The sequence below is a fragment of the Nylanderia fulva genome, unplaced genomic scaffold (genome assembly GCF_048542155.1).
Source record: "Nylanderia fulva isolate GAGA-0341 unplaced genomic scaffold, ASM4854215v1 Scaffold1, whole genome shotgun sequence".
In the NCBI taxonomy this organism is placed as follows: domain Eukaryota; kingdom Metazoa; phylum Arthropoda; class Insecta; order Hymenoptera; family Formicidae; genus Nylanderia; species Nylanderia fulva.
In genome coordinates this window covers 1220986-1245170 of record NW_028189192.1, presented here as the reverse complement: position 1 = coordinate 1245170, position 24185 = coordinate 1220986, and the positions used below count along the sequence as shown (strand labels likewise).

General features: G+C 38.3%; 1 protein-coding gene across 1 annotated transcript; it reads right to left on the bottom strand.

Annotated features, from left to right (window-relative positions):
* Window positions 1-215: 215 nt before the first annotated feature.
* LOC114939559 (MAP kinase-interacting serine/threonine-protein kinase 1) lies at window positions 216-22693 on the bottom strand. Its single transcript, XM_029313895.2, has 5 exons — window positions 21705-22693; window positions 12560-12694; window positions 7240-7596; window positions 6458-7028; window positions 216-6204 (listed from the first exon to the last, which is right to left on the bottom strand). Exons 1-5 carry the CDS (start codon window positions 21757-21759, stop codon window positions 5748-5750), a joined length of 1575 nt encoding a protein of 524 aa, XP_029169728.1. The 5' UTR covers window positions 21760-22693; the 3' UTR covers window positions 216-5747.
* Between the last annotated feature and the right edge of the window lie 1492 nt (window positions 22694-24185).

Below are 24185 nucleotides of genomic sequence, written 5' to 3'. Positions count from 1 at the left end.
TTAATCGCGGAAGAAATTCAACATTCTTCCTCATGTGTTCGCTTATATATAAATGATCTCTTAGATTACGATGAAACGAGATTAATCTGACTGAGCGTCTCGATCTGTTTAACGATCATGAAACAAAACAAAATAAAAATAAAAAAGTAAGTACGATCGAGGGATACGTGTAAATGTGTATATATGAACGTGTCAAGGGAAGAGTATGTAGTAAATAAAGTAAATTATTTTTTAATATTTCACTTAAAAAATATACATTTTAATGATCAATCATGAGGGATTAATGACAAAGATTTTTCTTTCTCTTATTCGAATCACGCCATTGCCTGGTTGTTCGCAATCAGATTTATGGATAATTCGAGTCGTATAGGAATAATTACTGCTCTGGGAATCGAAACCAACTCGCATTGCGCGAGCATTTTTTTTTTTTTTTTTTTTTTTTTTTTTTTACGTTTTCTTGGACGCGACGATCGTGAATCGTGGAGCGATCAACATGTTTTTTTTTTTTTTATATAGTTTACAGGTATAATAAAGGTTCTTTTGTACGTTCGTAATATCCAGTCTCAACATTTACATGTTTCGCTAGGCTAAAACGCGCGCCACTTAAATACGAATAAAAAGTACGTCGAAAAATTAGCGCCTCCTGCTCACGATGTGACATTTAGAATCCGACAAACAGTCGTTCTCTCGGTTTTACATTACTCGAAGAAGATTTGCACGGCGAATATCTAATTTTATCGGTCAGATTTTTATAATTAAAATTGAAGAAAGAAATTTCGCTTTGTGACATTTCTTACAGAAAAGAAAATAGGACGAGAAAATACGCGCGTGCTGAATATATATTTTTCAGTAACGGAAATAGAAAATCGTACGTGAGCTCATTATCAAGTGGATTTTTAGCCCTTGTTTTCCAACATTTTCTCTCTCTCTCTCTCTCTTTCGCTGAACTCAAGAGTGACTTCGGTTTACAAAAACGTCTAATACTAAGCAGTAAGATATCGCACCAAACGCAAGGAATGAAAGGGAAGTTATCGCATCCCCCGACATCTCTCCCTTTCTCTCTCTCTTTCGAGATAGAATTGATCAAACGAAATGTCGAGAAATGCGATACAGCCGCCTCCCTTTCTCCGCAAATCTCCGTGTCTTCTCAACCGTGTCAAAAAAATATATCGTTATATATCCTACATACAAGTGGGTATGAAAAATAAAAAATATTTTTTGGCCATTTTCCGTTTTATAACAATTTTTTTTCTCGGGACGCGTGGAAGAAGGGACCGTGTGACGTGGGAGAAGGATTCGGTGATCGATATTCGGAAGGAGAGGAATGTTTCGATTATGCGAGGAAAATCGGTTTTAGAGAAGATCGTGAAAATGGGATGCTTAAAATGTTTGAGGGATAGGACGATGTCGGGAAAGATGAAAGGGAGGAGGAGGGGAGGTAGGGGGGAGGAAGGGGATGGGGTAAAATTCGGGGAGCGTTATCGATCTACTCTTTTTAGGATATAGGCACTATAGCTACTAGATAAATCTTATTTACATTCTGCAAGTATTTTTTTTTTCCTCTTACTATCCCACCTCTTTGATCGATATATATATATATACTTATATATCGACTACGATTACAAGAATATGAAAAGTGCGATCGAAATCTGCTCGTGTCGAGTCGCCGCACACTCTTTTTTTTCTTCGACAGAGATTGAAATCCGAAACCAGAGACCATCGAGCGACGCAAATAATTCGCGCTCGATTAATATCTCTATAATTTTTTTTTCTTTCATAAAAAGGAAGATGCGCTCTCCTCTTCATAAAGATATGTGTCGATCGCGCGCGATCTCGCGGCGGGAAAAGTAAACTCCACGAAGAGAGTGTGCGGTTCTAGAAGATGACGAGAGGAACGGGATGCGATGCGTACCGAGATATTTATGATACGTGATCATTTTTTTTCTTCATCCTTCTTGCCTTTCCTTTCCTCGGAAAAAAAGGTAAGAAATTTTCGCTCGTTCCCCTCTCGTATATCTAGGATCTTATCTTCCGCACCTAGGCGCGACACGAATCAACTTTCTCTCTCTCTCTCTTTCTTTCTTTCTCTTACATCCTCCATCGTCACAACTGCTCCGCAAAAAGACTTACAACACTCTGCGTATTACAGGGAAGAAAATGAGAATGATAGCGTTCGCATTTCGCGTGTATGTTGCTGACCGACCGCTGCGCTATACCGAGCACTCATCAAAGATCATATATATATTATGGTCCAGCAGCCACGGCGAAAAGCATTATCACAATTTCAATCTTCGAAACAATCGTTATGTCATTCCTTTTCTTTCTTTTTTTTTTTTTTTACTCTTACGATGCGTGTGTGTGAGCGAATAAAAGTCTGTGAAAAAATTGGATCCGCTTGTATTCGAGATAAATGTGTGGGGAGATGTGTAAAAAAAAAAAGGATCAAAGTAAACAATTAAATCTGATACTCCGATCGGTATGACTCAGCGGTACCTTTATGCTATATAAACTTACGACAAAGGTGCTTTTTTTCTTCTTAAAGGCTAGTAATTAGTTTCATTTTTCTCCTCTCCTCACACATACGCACTTTCACACATACACACACGCATAGATACGCACACATACACACATCTAATATATATATTCTCGCGCTTTATTATACAATCTTAAACTCGTTACGCTTACAGATCTGCGTATTATGGCCATTTGTATATTTTTTTCTTTTCCTTTTATATTTTCTTTCTCACGCTCCCGCACATTCCGACATTTTTCTTCTTCACACACTTTTATATATATATATACTCTCTTATATTTATATATATTACTTCTCTCCTCTTTCGTTTTTCTTTTTCTTTTAAAAGAACGTGTTCAACTTATACACTTCGAGTCTATATCGATACTTACACGCACGCTCGATACAAGAAAAAAATCTCCCTCATTTCGCGATAGAAAAAGATAATGAACAATTTTAGAGCGTATGTTTAATTGCTTGATTGGATTGTGTATCGTATGAAACTTCGCGCAAGACAAAGTAGGAAAAAGACACAAGCGGGAGAAATTAATTTTTTTTACGACAAATAATTTCTGACACGCTACGGCTGATTAAGGAACAAAGTTATTTTTCTTGACCTTGCGCAAAGAGGCCGATAAATATATTATTATAATCTTCCAACACTTTCTCTTATATATAAGAGAGCTCGCATTTGTATATTGCTTTCCATACCTCTATATCGTAGCTTTTCTATTTACACGGAGATTTTCATATATACATATACAATATATACTATATATATATATATATATATATATGTATATATATATATGTATATATATATATGTATATATATATATGTATATATATATATGTATATGTATATATAATATACGCGTATACATGTATATACACACACATACACATACATGTATATAAAATCCCATCTCTACGCGTGCGCTATAAACACTAATCTTTATTCTTACCAGTACTTACAAAGTACAAAGAAGACAGAAGTTGACAAAAGCCGTACCCGCCTACAGCAAGCGAATGACTTTCTAAGAAAGTTTCCAATGATGCAATTATAATGTACAAACGCATATTACACGTTCGCAGTCCTCCCTCGCCTTCTTTCTCTCAAAATTACAAGATTCTGACGTGTTACAATCGCGGAGAGGAACTGCGCGCTCTGTAAATCTTACAAATAGAGCTCTTTACATTTTTCTCCCAGCTTCTCTCAAAATTGTACGAGCGTATGTTTATGTAGAATAACGTACGCAGCGGTCTCTTCCCAGCTGCCCTGAGTAAAATCGGTCCACCATCATCAGCGAGAAGTGAATGAGAGTAATTCTTTATTCCTTTTTCTTTTCTCTATAAAATGCGCGATTATTAGGCAAAAGAAACAAAAAAGTATCGACAATTTGTCTCTACACGAACCAAAGTGAAACTTCTTTTATCACGCAACCTTTTGTTTTCGTGGATAATTAACAAAACTTTAGAAGAACGCAAACTCTATTTGCTTAGAAAAAAAATATATAAAGCATTATCGGGGAATTGAACTCTCTCTCTGGCGTTAACACAATTTTAAAACAATTTTAAAGTCGATAAAATTCTACGAAAAATTTGTATAACATCATTATTCCCGATAAACGTGAAATTTAACAGAAATGCGAAATTGCATAGTTAAAGTTTTTGAGCGGCCATTCTCTCTTTTTTTTCCATCCACTTCCGCGCTTCCACCATCCTTTGAATTGTCGCTTTGAAATCTCGCGTTGACTTATGACCTATCGCGTTTCTATTAATCTATAATATGAGCAAACTATAATCTGCACCTGTGGGCTGAGACACGTTCACTCCGTTTATTCCGATCGAGAATATATACATATATGTATACACATATATATGTATATATAAATATATGTATATACATGTACATATATGTATGTATGTATGTATATTATGGCTCGAATATACTTGAAACAATATCAAAAAAGCAGTAAAAGGAACATGTTTTTCGCCTTGCGTCAGTTGTGTTCGTCGATTTTTTTTTTGTTTTTTTTGTTCTTTTTAACTGAAAGGGATTTCGCAAACAAATAAAAAAAAAGAATATTTACGTAATAAAGCATTCGTGCGTTAGAGCAGCACACGAATTATCACGATTACGAGGGTCTTCACCTTTGCTCCCTCTTTTTTTTTTGTTAATATAATCTGTCTACACATAAACGCGCGTTTTGTATTTTATCGTACGTGTTTGATACGTAGCGAAAGGATAAGATCGCATCATCAAATGCACTTCCGAATCATCTACGGGATGTTTTGCAATACCGGTACTCGTTTGCATATGAATGCTGACACGTAAACACGATTAAAATATTTGAAAGTCGATTTTCCATTCGCGAATGACGATGACACAATTGTGTGCTGGATGCGCGTGTCGTGTAGATAGCTCTGTACAATATGTAACAATATATATAACTGCGTGAGTAACTAGTAACACGCAGCAGCAAAGATTACGCGATGTTTGATGAAATCAGATTTGCTTTTATTTCCAAGACTTGTTCGCGCGTCGAATGCAACGTCGAACTGCGACATAATATTATCTTTATATTTTCTTTTTTTTGTACCGATCATGATAAATATTTTCCTTGCGTATCGCAAGGATATGCTTAGATGCACAGTTGCAAGCGCATATATTATATGATTATTACAATCAAGATTTACACTCTAAACAAAAATACCTATGTAAATCCCTTATTTTATACATTACTTTAATAGTTATGCTACATAATGTTACAACTGTAATATGCTGCGTCGCGTATTATTCAATCAATTTGCAGTTAATAGTCGACAACTGGAATTCTATCTTGGAAAGAAAAAATAATCTGGTTGTCATCAAACTGTCCGCTAAAAAAAAAAGAAACAAAAATTTAAAACAAAAGAAGCTTAACAGCTACTGAAAAGAAGGAAAAGATATAACGGTGAGATAACTCTTTTCGATCATTTTACCCGGCGAAAATACTTTTTTTTTTTTTAAATTCAATTATTATCGCTGTCGTCAACTATCGTAAATGGATTGAGCCTGTTCTCTTGTTACATCCGCGCAGAATCAGAGACTCGACTTACGGCTATACGTTAGCTTCCTAAGCCATTGGAAAAAAGTATTGTACATCGTTCGCGTCCTCACGTAGCTACAAAGAGACAAGTGATACTGTAATCTGTAATGAGAAAGAGCGATCGGCGGTACTAGGGCGACCTCTCAGCCACTCGGGGACGCGATCACCGCTTTGCCGGTCTGACGTTCGAGTAGATCGGAACGTGCCTTCAAACGACGCTGCATCAGACGACTCTCGGTGGGCGGCGATAGCCCGAACCAGTTCTGCAGCGAGTCTTTGCCTATGACGCGATTCTTACCGATGATCTTCGTGTCGTTCAGATCGACGCTGGAACGCCCGGAGCAGGACTTTTGTCGCGTGCCGTCGAACTCGCTCGAGGAATGCGTCGTCAAGTGCTTGCTGTTCTCGGACAATTCGCTGCTCGAGTCGGACATGTGACCGTACGGATGATTGTCGTCGTCCGTAGAGGACGTGGACAGTCTAGGCTCCCGGTTCTCCGTCAGCTCCTCGAGATTTAGAGAGAAATGCTGAAGTACCACACGATTCACAGCCATTGCGGACTCAGCGAACGCTGAGAGTTCTCTTGCGGAGTTGTTCCTCCTGAAAGCAAATTTGAGAATGCATTTTATTTGAGATGCATTTTATGTAGAGCGATTGATAGAGAGAATTTTTTCTCTTAATATATTTACCCTGAAAATCGTGATAATCAGGGGACAATATGGTATTGGAAGAATTTTATATACGCAATAAAAAAATATTAATATCTATCACAATATTATCCCACGATTACCATGATTTTCAGGGTAAATTCTAAGAGAAAATTTTCTTCGTGTAGAAAAAAGAAAAAATGTACCTTATGATATGAGGCGTGGTAAGTGATCGATCGCCAGTTTCGACGGAAGTCGGTCCGGGATTAATCCAGGGATGCTTCAAAATACTATCGGCGCTGAACCTCTGGTGTGCCTCCTTGACGAGCAAGCCTCTGATCAAATCCTTCGCGTCCTCGGAGATGCATCTCCACTCCTTGTCCGGAAACTCATATCTGCCTTCCTGGATGCTGGTGAACAGCAGTTCCTGACAGGCCTGACAATTCTCTCCCCTGCCCCAGCCGCAGTCGGTGCCGCAGTTTCCGTAGAAGGGCGGATAGCCGCAGAGCAGAATGTACATGATGACCCCGAGGCTCCAGAGATCGCAACGTTTGTCGTAGTAATTGGCCTCGCCGATGAAGGCCTCGACTACTTCCGGCGCCATAAACTCGGCGCTGCCCACCGGCGTCAAAAGTTGCGGCGTTGCCACAGGACTAGACAGCGAGTTGTTGAACTTGATTCCTGATCCAAGATCAAAGTCGCATACCTTGATCGGCGTCAACTTGTCCGGATACACGCACAAGAGGTTCTCGGGCTTGAGATCTCTATGAGCGATCCCTGAAATACACATGATCAATTTATATATTTCGTTCAACAATTCCTATCTTGCTCGTATAACTCGTTAAGGCTCTTGGCTCCTCGCCGATCATGTTAGATTGTGACGTCAGAGGCGAGAAAATCTTATAATAGTGTTTCATCAAAATATCTTTTAATGAAAAAATATCTGGAGGATCCAGGAGCCTTAAATCGTTTCGTTATTAAAAATTACCTTTCTTATGAAGAAAGTCCAACGCGCTCGCAATCTCTTTGACGATTTGACTCGCTTCTCTCTCGGTGAAGTGAACCCGTTCCTGAATTCTGTTCAACAATTGGCCTCCGTTGATCTTCTCGAATACGAGGTAGAACCTCTCCTCATCCTCGAAGAACTCGATCAGCTGAATGATGTTCGGGTGGCCCTGGCAATGATGGAACGTCTCGACTTCCTTGAACACCCTGCCACGCGCGTGTCCAGGTATCTTGTCGATGATCTTCACGGCGTACTCGAGATCCGTGTACAAGGACGTGCAGGTCTGGACCGAAGCGTAAGCACCTTCCCCGAGAATTTCTCCAGTCAGCTTGTACAGTTCTGCAACAGTAATAACAAGTCATTTACACACTCGTCAATCAATTCTATTCCAAGAGGAAGGGAAAAAATGAACAAAAGTGCTCTCGATGATTTCATTTTGCACATCCTACCATGGGTTTCCGCAGAGGATAGCAATGGAATTTATTTGCATATTTAATATAAAAAATGAAGATAACAAAAAATTAAATTAAAAAAATTTAGAAAGAACCAAAAATTAAGAAAACAAAAATTTAATTATGCTCCTGCATTTTCATCCATCCACTCTGGTGTTGTGGCTATGTTTTCATGTACCCTCGGCGACGAATTTCGCAACGCGTTCTCGAAAATCATTGGAACGAGAAACAGTACAACCTTTGATTCCGTGAATGTGCCAACATACAATGGATTCACCACCGCGGTGAATCAATGCGATATTCATTCGACGTGGTATTGCGCGTCGTTCTACGAGCACGCGATCGACAGCAATTATTATATATGTATACGTCGCACCATCACGTCGCATTGTCACTTTGACAAGAGAGAGAGAGAGAGAGAGAGAGAGAATTCAATTTTGCGATACTCGGTTCTTTTTTTAACTCTTCTGTCAATGAACGGGTACCCGGATACTAAAGCAACTTTAAATGTTAAAAATGTGTCGAAACTTTTCTCTATATTGGAAAACAAAAGGGCTTTGTATTCCAAAACCTTTTAGGGTATATATAATCGATGTCCAGTAGCAGAAATTTTTGCAATGCAATGTGTCAGAAAAGTATTTAGTACTCGTACATTGATACAAAGAAAAATGAAAACTCGACGAAACTTGAAACGACTCTTCAAATGCATCATCATATAACTACACAGAGAATTTTCTCTTGGAATTTACCTTGAAAATTATGGTAATGGAAGAATTTTATAAAAAAGTTTCTTCGATTATAATATTTATCACATTAAAAATATTAATATCTACCACAATGAGATATAAAAAATATATTCAATTATGTACATTAAAATTTATTATGTATTTACCATATTCATATTTTTTATTGTGGTAAATATTAAATCAGAGAAACTCTTACCATATTGTTCCACGATTATTATTGATTTTCAGGGTATTTACCACAATAAGAAATATTAATATGTACATAGTAAAATTACTCGACCATATTTGATATCTTATAGTGAATATTAATATTTTTTATTGTGGTAAATATTAATCAGAGAGAAACACTTATAAAATTCTTCCGATATCAAATTGTCCTCTGATTGCAATTTCAGGATTTTAAATTCTATGAGAAAATTCTCTCTGTGTAGAAAATCTATTCTCTCTCGAATAATCCTAAAAATATTAATGTTTTTTATCGTGGTAAATATTAATCAGCGAGACCCTTATAAAATTCTTGCAATACCAAATTGTCCTACGATGTGTCCCACGATTTCAGGATTTTAAATTCTAAGAGAAAATTCTCTCTATGTAGAAAATCCTCTCGGAGAGACGCGCAAAAGTCTGTCGCCAGATAGAACGAGTTTCCACTCGACGTTATAATAGAAAAAGAAGAAGAAAACAAGGGAAAAAAATTGATCGATCTTTTTTCGACTACACCGCGTTCCAATCGCGATTACGCCCGAGAGGTCCAATTATCCCCGGATTCGCAGATAGAATATAGCCTGGCGTCTCTCTCTCTCTCTCTCTCTCTCTCTCTCTCTCTCTCACTTTTATACGCGCAACGCGCGTGACAGCGCGCGCGGTGTGTGTCCTGTGTGTGTTTCCGACGACCATCAAGTCAATGTCAAGGTCGAGAAGGGGTGGCCGAGATCGGAGCGTGGAACTACGACGCACATACACCGAATTTCCCTCTCTCGAAAGTCCGAAGCCGCCGCTATCGCGGCTCCTTTCCTCTCCTTCTCCTTCCCCTGGACCCTCGCGTTCCTCATCCATCCCCATCCAGCCCTCTTTGAGCTTTACGCGGCCTACGTTGCCGCGTCGTCCCGTAACATCCATTTCTCGCTCCGATTATACGTCGTCAGGATACGCGCGCATGGCAGCGTCGCTAGCGCCTAGCAACCAGAAGCCGATAATATGCCTTCGCGAGTCTTTACGTTCTCTCTCTCTCTATCACTCTGCCACAACATCAATTTTAACGGCAGCGGAACGAATATGCATGTACAGGCGTCGTACGCGAAAATTGCGCGACCACCCACGCATGCGCGCGATCAATCGCTTTTTCCGCGATTTAGTTTATAGGTATTTCATATTTAATATTATTTAAATATTTTATATTCATATTAATATTATATTTAATATTAATACTAATAATAATATTATATTTAGTATTATATATTAATAGTATATTTAATATTATTTAATATTTTTCCTATTATGTGTAGAGTCTTACCGGGAGAGAGAAAATGTTACGATGAAAGAGAAAAAAAAATCGAACGTTCTTCGCGGTTTAATGACCATCATTTGCTAATAATATGGATCTTTGAGGGAAATTGAGCTTTGATAGCTTTCCTGATGATCGACGATAGAATATATGAATTTTTGCCGGACACAAAACTCGCTTTCTCTTTATCTATCGACCTTAGGAATATATATGCTGCATAATTCTAGCGGGGGTTGGAAGTTTCTCGAACCAAACCAGGGGCTCTCGAATCGATCACGCGAAGTATGACGCAATCGGCCGAGGAAATGTAAACTCTGATCTGGTTGACATTGAACTCTTCAACATTTATTTTTTAATAATTTAATACATATAGATTAACATTTTCTTTAATTTTTATTTTAAACGACTGACGTGTACCGATTCTTTAAACCAAACAATAGATTTATAATTACTATTTCATAATGAATAGAATTAATTAAATTTATAACTGGAATTGTTAAGGTCTTTCTTATTCCACAAATAACAATTTTAAGTTTTTGAACCATCCATTGTTTTATTCTCGATTATATTACTTATTAACGAGAATACAAAATGATGATTTACAGAATTTTGACAAGTGTGTAAAAACTAAATAATTGTAATTAAGGAAACATTTTGAAAGTGAAAGCGCATATCCTTGGAATTGTTGAAGGAATAAAAGGATCTAAACAATTTATAAGTTATAAATAAGAGAGAGACTCTCACAAATTGAAAAACGATAATGAGTTATATCCTCTTTGAAAAATCGTTCAAGATTCAATTATATTTTGACAAATCGAAGCAAGGTGTCCAGCAGACTCAATGAAAAAATTCCCTGACTTTTTCAGATTTTCCAAGACCAGAAATTAATTTTTCTCTGACTTTTTAGTATTATTTTTTCCAAATATATAATTTGCATATATCTATGTATGATAAATCAATTAAATGTTAAATTATGAAATCCTCGAGATATTTTTGTCAACAATAAAAAGATTCGGAAATTAAAACAAAAATTTAAATCAATTATACAAATCTTATGAACGATAATCGAAACAAACTATTTAAATAACCACCTTTTTATTTATATTATATCAAATTTTTTAATTTTGTCTCTAAAGTTTTTATATTTATTTAATAAAAAATATAGAATAATGTGAAAAAATGTGGATAAATAGTCAAATTTCTTGACTTTTCCCTGACAATTCCAGATTGATAAAATTCCCTGACAATGCCCGGTTTTCCAGATTTCCCTGACTGCCAGACACCCTGCGAAGGATTGATTAATCATTCAGTTAATAATATACCGCGGTGTCAATATTAATAACTCCGCGAATAATTAAGCGCGCATATAACGAAATTGCATAAATTATTTCCAATTAATTAGAATTGCCGTGTCGCAGATATCCTCTCGCGCGGGAAAATGGAATAAATTGACAACACACGGTCTCTCTCGGCAAAGAGCGAAAAGCACCTCCGTGCAGCGAATTCGTGCAGCTCACCCCTTATTCCCACCCCCTCCCGTGGGGTCGCGTATCGATCGTATGCGAGCGACTCGGTGGCCGAATAACCGTATTTGCCAGCTGCGCAACTCGGATTAAATTCCGATCCCGCTCTGTTCTTCGCTACAAGAGACGGAGCCAGCGTACAACCAGTTTAGAAACGCGAAGGAAGCGAATTATCGCGATCATCTCGCGAGTAAAACACGAGAGAGGTATACGAGATATATGTTTCCCCCTGTATTTTTTAATTGCATTAAAATTTTCACGGCTAAGAGAACAGCTGATCCTCCCTTTCTTTCGGCCGCTTCCCTGAGAACTCTTCGGTATTATTATCTCTACGGCCGGTCCTTCGCGAGACTATAATCTCTATTTTCTCCGGAGTGGGGGAGGGGCGAAGGGGGAGGGACGCGAATTTCCGGTGTTTATAAACACAAGCGGCGGGTCCCGCTCCTGGCCTGGCGTGCAAAATTCCAGGCCGCCTGCGCGATCGATTATCGCCGAGTTTCTCGAGCGTTCCGAACACTTGTCCAAGGTCATACGTATATACCGAGGAGAGACTACTGCAAAGTCACCGTTGAGCTACGCATATACAGCCTGTGTAATACAGGGGATACACGACGGTACGTGCGCGTTACTTATTCGAGGACGGCCGTCCTTACACGAGACATCCGTTCTCTCCCTCTTTCTTTTTTCTTTTATCTACCTTGTGATAGAATGACGGGAAGCTTGAATTATTCTTTCTCCTTCTCTCGTTTCTTCTTCTTCTTTTTTTTGTATTACACGTGCAGGCAAAGTGGCACTTTGTGTACGTGTTTTCTGTACGGAAAGCGGCCGATTTCCCACGCCGCCATCTAGCGGCGACGCGGTGAGTGAATAAGCCATTGCCTACGGCTGAGCCGCGTTCAAAGTCATTGCCCACGGCTGAAGCCCGTGGGCAATGACTTTAAACGCGGCTATTCCCGCACCGTGCCGTCGCAAGATGGCGGCGTGCGATCGGCCACCTCGCGCACAGAAAGCGCGCACAAAGCCACTTTGCCTGCACTTGATACACAATATATTATTTTTGTTGCTCTGTGAATTTACCTTGGAAGCAGGAGGAGACCACGGACGAGCCGGAGCGTCTCTTCCTGCGCCTTTTGCGTCTCGCCTCTTCCTGACGAGCCTGCACCGCGCTCATGGACTCCCCAGTGGAAGCTACATCCCGGCAGGTGCCATCCCCTGAAAGCCAAACACTTATCGTCAGACTGAAGTTCGGTGTATAATCGATCGCGCGATCGCACGCACTATAAATTACAATCATGGGCGTCCGCAGGATTTTTTTTCTAGGAGGGGAAATTATTAATATTTCTTGTTCTTTTTTAATATTAAATATGCAAATTAATTCCAGTGTGCAAATTCTTGATTTTTTTTTTACTAATTCCAGGAGGGGGCTAATGCCTCCCTCCCAAGGACGTCCATGATTACAATATATTATACATCGTTACGAATAAATACACTAATTATTTTCTATACATTTCTTTATCGATTTCAAATATTTAGTTAAACATTTTTATTTTTAAATATATATACATTTTTTTCTATTAAATATTTCTATTTAAAAATATATGTAATTAGAGTTTCATTTATATTTATTATTGGATAAATTTTTTTTCAATTTTTTAGTCTTCTATATATTTATACTTATTAAATATTTCTACAATGTTCTTAAATATATTCAATAGAGAAAAAAAATAAAATAAAATTCTCTCAACATTAAATATTTCTATTTGAAAGTAAAAATATATAATAAAAAGAGTAGAAATATATATAAAAGTGAGAAATATATATATATAGATAAATAATTTAATTTTCTGTGCGATATTTAATAAACTTGAACGAAAGTTCAGGGAGACGGCGAAACTTGAAATTTTCCATCAACTTTCTCACTCTGTAATTAATATAAATAGAGAACTCTCCACACAATTTCTCGCGAAATAAACTCGACTCGAGGCTAAGAAAGGTTGAGAAAATTGTTCCTTTCTCAACGTTTGCGAATATGTGCATCACGACGATGTGTGTTTAAAGACGCGGAGTTACGCAACACACGGGTGTGTTTATTTTTGCAAACAAAGTAAATCCACACGTGACGGAGGAGGCTGCTGCGCGTTATCGTCGTTTATTATTGCGAACTTATCGACATCGCTCTTAGTCATTTCCCCCTCAAGAGTTCATCCTCTCTCCTTTCCTCTCTTCCATTCCTCCCGATAATTCCCTGCTGTCAGATACAGGCTGTTTAGAAGCGAACATCGTTCGCGTAAGAGAGACAGAGGACGCGCAATAAAAATCAATTAGTCCATTGATAAGGGTAGAAAAAAAGACGCTGGAACTATTACGAGAAAGCGATTATCGTGTCACGTAAGCAGGGGAACCTTGCATTCATCGGGTCTCTCTTTATGAATAACCATACTCTTTTATTGAAGAGAGGTTTAAAATAATGCTCTCGCGCGCGGAGGTTATAATTATATATCGCCCCAATAAACGTTGACGTGTCATCCCCGGCTATTTGCGACCGCTTATCGTAGAATAATAAACGCAATTTTCGTTCGACATATGTTTTCTATACATGTATTCCCGATTACGTAATTCATACACGTGTCGGGTTATTTCGCGATAACTGAGGGAAGTCCACGTCAAAGTAAAAAAAGAATGGTAAAAATAACGGAATAATAAAAAAAAAAGATATCGAAGATTGCCGTTTTATTTCTCCGATCGCGAATATAATTTTGAAGGCTCTCCCAGATATTTCACGGGAACAATACCTTCCTGTATTAATGAGACACGCGGAAGGGAGAAGGAGAACTTTGCTTTTGTAGAAGGAGGTATACCTCGATTATATATAGAGGAGGCTGTACTTTTGTGCCCCGGGTTGTGGAAACCCGCGTAATCGATTCAGCCGGGATAAATGAAGATGGGAACAATCCCGACGCAACAATGCCTTCTCTCGAAATCTCCGATGATATATCTATCCGATAATCTTGGAATCTGAATAAAATGTGACAGTCTTATTTTTTTTTGTTTCTTAGATCTTTTGAACGAGATCGTTTATCGAAAGCTCGTACAAAAAATAAGGAATGTCAAATCAACACTTATATACGTAATAATATATATTATCTTTCTTGTAAGAATTTGCTGAATCTTAAATTTCAACAATATTAGTCTTATTTAAATATATATGTATATTGTTATCTGAAAAATATAATAAAATGTTATTTATATGAAAATATTTTTTTTTGGTTGAACTATTGTACCTATATATAAAATATTTTTATCCAAGCAAATTTTTGCGAATAAGTTTTGATTTGACCCTTTTTTCTGTGCAAATAACTTGATCTACCTTCGGAAAAAAATCATCAAATTCGAACGATGATTTCGCGCAGTTGCGTCGTCTAATATAGGGTACAGATAGAGATTCTGTCTCTTCGCACTTTCTAATTCAGTTGCTAAAAATGGGCGACTCTCGGTCGCCGATACCAGCCCGTCGTGCAGAGAGTTTGACGTTTCTCTCTCTTATTAGTCTCTTTCTCTCTCTCGCTCTTTCGCGCTGGGAAAGTTCACTCGCGCGAAGGCGAGACCCGGGTAACCGGTACGCGATTCACAATCCTCGTTAACGGAGATATATATATTGTATATACGGCGGATATTTACGCGAGATGCGTATCTCGTTGGTATCTCGAAGGGAAAATCGCGCCGTAATCTAAATAATAAATAAACATCCACGATATTTCCGCGACAATCATAGAGTATTTGCGTGTATATTAAATATACTTATGCTAGTCATAAAAACCTGTCGAATTAAATAGCGTATGATCGATCGAATATTAATTATATTTATCAGGATTAAATCTTATCTCTAAGGCAAGTTTTTCTATTTCCGCTCCCATTGAGCCTTTCATCTTGAATTAAAATCCTTCGAGAAAGAAGGATATAATTATACATCGAAAATTTCAGAATAAAAAAACTGTTATATAGATACATAAGAAGAAGACATAGTACAGTTTGTCTAGATAACGTCGGTGGCTAAGTGCGGCACGCGTATTAATAACCCCGGTTTCTTGACTCTTCGCAGCCGATGCGGAAAGAAGGATGCGTGCCGATTGTGTGGGCGGAGAGACCCGCTGCACGATATGCAAACGCGGCGATGAATAATAAAGTATACACCGAGACGAGACGAGACAAGACTCTCCGCGCCACTCCTTCGAGAGCGGCCACACGCTCGGGTCACTCGCTCGCTTACTCGCTCGCGTGGGTCGAGGAGAAATCAGAACCGAATCGAGAACGAGTCTCCCAGCGCGTAACTGTAAGCCGGTCTTCGCTCGACTCCTCTCTCATTGTCCGCGATAATCGCAATGACCGATTGCCGGAACGGTCCTCGCAGCTACGGTCAAAGTATTTATCGGAATAGCAAGAAAGAGAGAGAAAGACAGCTAGAAAGAGTAAGAGAGGTGATAAAGAGCGATGGAGAATGAGAGAGAAAGAGAGTGAGTGAGTGTGAGTTAGTGTGCGTTAGCGTGAATTAGCGTGCGTTAGTGAGAGAGAATAAAAGAGATACACTGAAAAAAATTATTAAATTAATAAATATTTATTTCAATACTGCCTAACAATCATTTATTTGAAACAAATAAATTTATCTGTTTTGAAAAGGATTTTCTTATATCAAATAAATATTTTTCACATTAAATCAATATTATTAGTTTCAAATAAATAATTTATTAAGCAGTATTGAAATAAATATTTATTCGAATTCAATAAATTTTTTTTCAGTGTAAAATTGAAACAAAAAGTCAATTAATAATCGTGTCCATCATTAAATGATCGTCGAGAGGATTGTTTGATGTCATTCGAAACAATGGTTCGTCGAAACGACCTGAAGGAGAGATTCGGGTTTCATGCGGATCCAAAAATAAATGTAATGACGACAACGATGATGATGATGCACCGTGCGTTCGTCTCCGAAAATCCTTCCCAAGACTTCTCTATTTCTCTTTCTCTCCGGAAATATCCGAAATTTTCGTGCCCGAAGAACTTCCTCTTCGATCGATCTCTTCAGAAGTCATCAACTTTCGAGAAACGCTGGCTTCTCGACTCCCCCGTCATCTTCATCATCTCGACGATTTTCGCGCGTCATCATATAATTTTGGGCGAATGTATTTTCGTGCGTCTCGCAAACGCGACGTCGTCGGCGTCGACTTGCAACACACACATGCACACACATACACACGTACGTTGAATCCACAAGAGTTCAATGACTGGCACAGAAAAGGAACGCCGCCATCTTACGCGAGATATACACATACGATAATGTTTCATTCGCGCTGGTGATTACGCGAAAATCGTCGCCGTACGATTTCCTTTACGTAAAAAATCGTAAATAACATTTCCGCGATTAAAATTCGAAACATTTCTTTTCCCAGAAGACAAGAAAGATAAGAATGCTAGAGAGAAAAGCCGATACTTGTCGGAAAATATAATTGGGAGATATTTATTTTTATTTATATTTATTAAATTTTAATTTTATCTCTATAATTTGTATTTTTATTTCATTACATCTTATTTTAGTTTATTTCATTTTTCTTTCCTCTCAGCTATTAACCTAATATTTTTTTTTCTCTTCTCGACGCAACGGGATTTCCTCGCGCGTACATTCTTTTAATTAAAATTAAATAAATAGCAAATGTCAAACATGAGGTAATATATTTTATTATTCCGGGTCGTGATCTCGAGATGTGTCTTACAATAGAACTATGGAGCGTGCACGTAACGAGTGTCTTATTATTAGCCTCGGACGAGGTCCGAGAGAGGAAGGTGGTGGACGACTGCGCGTAATAATGTATCATTAATAATTGTACATAAATTAAACGAACAAAGCGCGACGCTACACGGAACGTCGTCGCCCAATTAGAGGGTCAGGCGGAAAAGGGAGTATAATCACGCGACGTGCCGGAGCGTGACTTTCGGTTATATTTTTTTTCCTTTCTTTTCTTTTTAGCCGTTACGTGAGGCTGCGCATATGTGACGTAGAAATTTAGCCGCGATTAGTTCAACCCCGATTTTTCCATCCCGACGAATAAACAACGATTATGTGTTCACTTCTCGCCCGATATAATAATCTTTCGCGCTAGAGATCCGAGAGTAAATAAGAACAAAAACGGTTCATAAAGATCTTACAAGAGAAAATTCTGATTTTTTATGAAACTTTACACACCTGTAAAGAAGGATAAATAGATGAATTTAGAAATTTTGCTATAAAATAAACTATCCTAAAGAGTGAAACTACACAAAGAGAATTTTCTCTTAGAATTTATCCTAAAAATCATGGTAGTCATGAGACAATATGGTATTGGAATTATTATTAATGAAATTATTTATTTTGATTTATTATTTAATATTTTTTGCTAACAAAAAACGTTTCTAAAGAATGAAACTACACAGAGAATTTTCTCGTAGAATTTACCTTCAAAATCATGTAGCAATCGTGAATTTTATGAGTTTCTCTGATTAATACTTACCACCCAATAAAAAATAATAATTAAATAATTCCATTAATAATAATTCTAATACCATATTCTCCCACGATTATCATGAGATTTTCAGAATAAATTCAAAAAGAAAATTCTCTCTGTGTAATAATATAATATCTCTGTATATAAAGTATTCTTGCTTTTCTCGATATATATATATATATATTTACGAAAAGGCATTCGAGATATCAAAAAATATTTTATACAACAGATTCGCTGTAAAAAATACCTCTATTTAATCACAATATAAAATCAAAAACAATAATTAAAAAAAAATGATTTTTTTAATGCGATTAAATAGATATTTTTATTATAAGCTTTTCTATAATAATCAGAATCTTCTCGAAGTTCCCTTGCTAGTTGCACTTTGTGTGCCACGTCATTCGGACCGTGATACCGTTGTGTGTCTTACATCGACCTTCCTATTCCTCTTATATTATTCCTTTACACATAGATTATACATATGCATGTCTCTCTCTCTACACTCGATAAATGTTTTTTTATTCATCGTCAGGCGGCGAATATCTTTAGTCGCGTTATTTCTCCTATCGACAGAGCGCTCTATTTCTGGTATTCCCAAAACAATCCCGCGTCTATCTCTAAAAGAGTAGCAACCTTAATCTAACTTTAGCGCGATCGAAACGGGATATGCTGTGGTCGTCGCGTCGCGAGAGAGGCTCTTTGTTCCTCGGAATCGTGCGTGTTTCCCTTTAAAAGCGCGCCGAACTGACATGCGCGCCCGGGACCCTTTCTCTCCCTACGTTCTTTGTTGGGTCGCCCTACAACCGACCTCGCGTCGTGGCGCCGAAACTTCTCGAACCAACATCGCGTCGCCCGGTGTATACCGACTACTAACCCACTTCGTTTCTCCGTCTTTCTCCTGCACTCCACTCTCTCTCTCCTTCTCCCTTTGTTTCTCTCCCTTGCCCCTTACTCCCGAAAAAAATAATAATCCGACGTGCGTCGTTCGGGAGCGACGTTGCGAAATCTCTCTAGACGCGTGTTTTATTTCTCCCCTTGAAAAAAAAAAAAAGTGCCCTTTGAGTTTCGCGCTTCGAGACGCACATTTTGAAAAAACGAAAAAAAATCGCGATCTCGCGGGAATCAGCGAGATTCGATTCCAAGGCGAAATAATTTCGCTGACGCGAACGAAAAATGAAAAGGAATTTGAAAGGTGGTGTATTTTTGTTCTCTCTTGCGCGAGATATCCTATTTCCTCGTATCTGATTTTTTTTTTCTTCCTTTTTGCACAAATAAGGAGAATTTAAAGATTACGTATCCGTTAAGAAAAGACGGATCTTCGGCGCGAAGCTAAATAAGGGAACTGAAGCAGTGGTATAATTATCTTTTTTGTTTCGTCATTTCATTTCACGGACGTCGCGTTTCGTTTTATATTCATTTTATTTACTACATAACCTGTGTAAAGCGTTGCATAATTTAGTCGCGCGACGTTAGGAATTTTTTTCCCCACTCTTTCCCTTCCACGCCCCTGAGTTTCCGCTTTTAGGAATAATGAAGACCGGTATACCTAGTAGGCGATATAATTAGCGTTCGAGCCTCGCTCGATTGACAAGCGATTAGAGGAGAACTCGATGGGATATGAAAGTGTTGTTTATGTAAACACACGCGCGTATTTTTAGAGCGACTTGAATGCGCTTAATTCTTTTTGTATTACACGTGCAGGCAAAGTGGCACTTTGTGTGCGTGTTTTCTGTGCGGAAAGCGGCCGATTTCCCACGCCGCCATCTAGCGGCGACGCGGTGAGTGAATAAGCCGCGGCTTCAGCCGTGGACAATGACTTTGAACACGGCTATTTCCGCACTGTGCCGCCGCAAGATGGCGATCGGCCACCTCGCGCATAGAAAACGCGCACAAAGCCACTTTGCCTGCACTTGTAATACAAAATAGTATGTGTATCAAGTGCGGAAAGTTGACAATTGGTCACGAGTGCAAGGGATGGACGCACGAGCCGAAGGCGAATATATTATTACTTGCGTCTGGCGAATTTTGAAGTTTAATATAAGCTTCTGGAAACTTCGGGGCGAAATTATCACTCGCGATAAAAAAAATATCGATACCACTCGTAATATATGCATATTCAACGATACAGTCATCGAGGCACACCTAATCGATTAATTTATCGCGTCACGAGATCTCTAGGCTGCATGACGAAATTTATTTGCATGTTTGCGCCAACTCCGGAATTGCGTCGTCGCGAAAGATCAACGAACGCGATTCCGTTTCGTGGTTGACGAATATTTTGACGTTTGCTTCATTTTTCTTACTTTTTGGAGCAGAGAGGGGGTGGGGGGAAGAAGAGGGGAACGAATACAACTCGTCGTTTAATCGCCGGTCGACATGCGAGTTTTCGAGAAAGTTCTCTCGTTTTCTCCCTTCTTCTCTCGTTGATTCGTATTCATGGCGCGATTTTCGCGACGAAAAGCGAATTGTTAAGCAAGACGAGCCACTTATCCAAGGTATTCTCATCGCGTCTCTTGTTTTTTCTATCGACGATGCTCGAGCATGAAACTTTTGGCCCTTCTGTCAATGCCTCAGTTTTTTACCTTTTCATCAATCAATATATGGTATATACGGAGAGAATTTTGTCTTACAATTAGAATTTATCCTGAAAATCATGATAATTGTGGTACAATTTTATAAGAATTTCTCTGATTAATATTTATTACGATAAAAATATTAATATCTATCACAATAAGATACAAGATGTAATTTTATATATGACATTTTATTAAAATTTTAAATATTATTTATTCTCTCATCGTACGCCAATTTTCGCCTAAAAATATCCAACATTGCTCAACAAAAGCATCCGCGTCACCTACACGGAGAGAATTTCCTCTTAGAATTTACCCTGAAAATCATGACAAATTGGAAGAATTTTATAAGTTTCTCTGATTAATATTTACCGCAATAAAAAATATTAATGTGTACATAGTAAAATTAATCGAACATATTGTGAATATTAATTTTTTATTGTGTGAGGCAAATAAAATAAAATTCCTCCAATATTATCTCACGATTTTCAGGGTGAATTCTAAGAGAAAATTCTTTCCGTGTAAGAAGTTACCAATTATTTATTTTTGGACAAATCGCACTGCTACAATTTTTTTATAGCATGGAACATTCTTTTCTATTATTTTAGGAGATTTCCAAATACAAACATCTTTTATATTTTTATGTTTACGAGCGAAAAGTTCATTTAGAATCGTTCCGGGTTTCATTGACAGCAGGGTTAATCTTCCTCTTCTCGTGTTTCGAGAACCTCGCAACAACAATGAAAACGCAAATCGCGAAGCACCCTTTCTCCCCCCGTCATACCGAGTCGTTACACATCGACCGGTGAAAATGGCTGCCGCCGACTCCGGAGTTAGCCGGTTCGCAAAAAACAAACATCAATATACAACGAGGTGTGTTTCGTAACTTTAGCGATAGATTATCATCCGGCGAGTTCGGATCTTTTTTTTTCCTCTCGAAAACAATGAAATCGCAAGTGTCAAATAAAACTTTCTTCGATAACGATTTAGGGAGTAATTAGAGAGTGTTTAATTGTAAAGATGTAAAAAAAAAAAATTATAATTGTCGCAAAAAAAAAAAAATGTCAAAAAATTGCGAACTGTCAAAAAGTCGCGAACTGTCAAAATGATTCTTACCTCGTCCGGCCTCTTGAGTGCCGTCCTCTCTCTCCTCCAGAATTTTCTCCACCATGTTTCCTCTCGGCGTACTCTCCGCTGTCGTCGAACGATCGTCCGGGAAAGATCGGAGAATACTTCCGGTTCACTGATTCTCGAGAGAGATCTGTCCGAGCGATAGGTTCTCTGCGCTCTTCTAATTCGCACCGGTGGCAATAATTATAAAAAAGAGTCAGTCGTATATACAAAAAAGCCTATCCACTAAGATACTGATATAATCTCGCTCTTCGGAGCGATCTCTCTCTCTCTCCTCTCTCTCTCTCTCTCTGTCTCTCTCTCGCTCTCTCGTTTACTCCTCCCGAAGAAAGTCGATGTATATCAGCGTCGATATCACAGATATAAATAAATATATAAAGCCTATCTCTCTATATATCTCTCTCCTCCGCGCGGTTATTCGTCCTCCCTTATTTTCGCGAACGACGATGACACGTCCACAGGTGCTGATGTCGATTTTGTTTTTCTTTTTTTTTTTTATATATATAAATACTATCACAGACTTTGACACTGCACTTTCTCTCGGTCGGTCATCCTCCGCGCTAATTCTTCCTCCTTTCTTTCTCTCCTCGCTCGTAACCAAGAAGCGGCCACCAAGCCTTTCCGATGAGAAGCCAAAGCTCTCGTCGTCAGCCTCTCGCCAGAACCTTCTCCTGCTCTCGGCTACCTCCTCCTCTTCTATCCGCTCCTCCGCAGCTCCTCCTCTGCTGAAGGCAGTTTTTAACCGGATGTACCGGGTCTTTTCGCACGCGAAAATCCCGCGATGGTCGTCGTGGCTCCGTCGTCGCTATCGCACAGCCTCTCGCACGTAGCGGCAATCGGGCTCGGAAGCGCATTAAAAACCCTTCTGTCTAACACATCTGGCCTCTCTCTCTCTCTCTCTCTCTCTACCACGTCACCGTTCCTCGCTGCTCGGCAGTTGGTTTCCGACTGAGCCTCGACAAGATGGCCGCTCTGCTTACTAACACTCCGGCCGGCCCCCACTCTTCGCGAAAGCGTCTCTCTCGCTCGCCGCTCTCTCGCCACCGTCGATCCGCGAATCACGAGGCTCCGTCGACGCCCTGCGAGTCACGTAGGCAACGTGGCTCTCAGATCGCGGCTCCGCTCCGGGAATGATGCAAATGACGACGCTTATTAGACGGAGACACGACGCGACGCGATATGCAAATTGGAGATCGCGATTTTCGCGATACTAACACAGTTACCGGTTCATGTGTTTGCGCGAAGTCTCGCGGTCTAATCGTATTTACGATCCTCGTCTATTTTGTCACTGATTGCGAGGCTTTTTTTTTTTTTCGTTTTCATAAACTTACTCGCGCAACCAGTTTGCCGAATGTCATTGCATTGTTGTTCTTACGATTTATCAGGGTATACATACGCGGAGAATATTTTCTTGGAATTTACTCCGAAAATCGTAGGATAAATCGTATGGTATTGAAAGAGTTCCTTCCTGATTTAATATTTACTTAACAATAAATAATATTGATATCTACCGAGAAAATATAAAATAGGTTTGATTAGTTTTACTATGTACGTAGTAAAAATAAAAAATATCGATACGTAGTAAAAATAAAAAAATATTATGATGTACATGTAGCAAAAACTTTATTAATGCACATATTTTTTTTATAGTGCATGGTGAGAATTAATTATAATAAAAATTAATTAATAAATAAGAAACTCATAAAATTCTTATCATGATTTCAGGATAAATTTTAAAAAGAAAATTCTCTCCGTGTTTATATATGTATAACACTGATGACGAAACGCCGCGGTTATAAAATTCGCGTAGCAGGTGTCATAACGAAAGTAGGGATAAATGATTCTCCCCTTCCTTTCGTCTAACAAATTTGGTGCGCGAATTCCAATCAGCGTCGCTATCTTGCTATCCGTCGATATATAAATTCGAGAAACGCGATAGCAATTTCGCATTCGCGTGTGATAAATCGACGACTTCGAATCTCGTCCTCCAATCGAAAGCGATCTTTAAAAAGACTCGAAATAAAGACAGGATGTCCAGCGGACTCGGTGCAAAAAATTCCCTGATTTTTTCAGATTTTCCAAGACTAGAAATTAATTTTTTCCCTGATTTTTTAGTATTATTTTTTCCAATATAATTTACATATATGATAGATCAATTAAATGTTAAATCATGAAATTCTTGAGATATTTTTCTCAATAATGAAAAGGTTCAAAAGTTAAAAAAAAAAACAAATTTCAATCAATTATATAATCTGCATTATGTACGATAATCGAAACAAAGATGTCACTATAAATTTAAAAGTAATCACTTTTTTTTATTTATATTATATCAAATTTTTTGGATTTATCTTAAAATAACACGACGATGAAAATATAAATTAATGAACCCAGAAAATTAGCGTGCTTGGAGTCAAGGAAAAGTTTATATTTATTTAATAAAAAAATGTCAAATTATTGAGACAAATG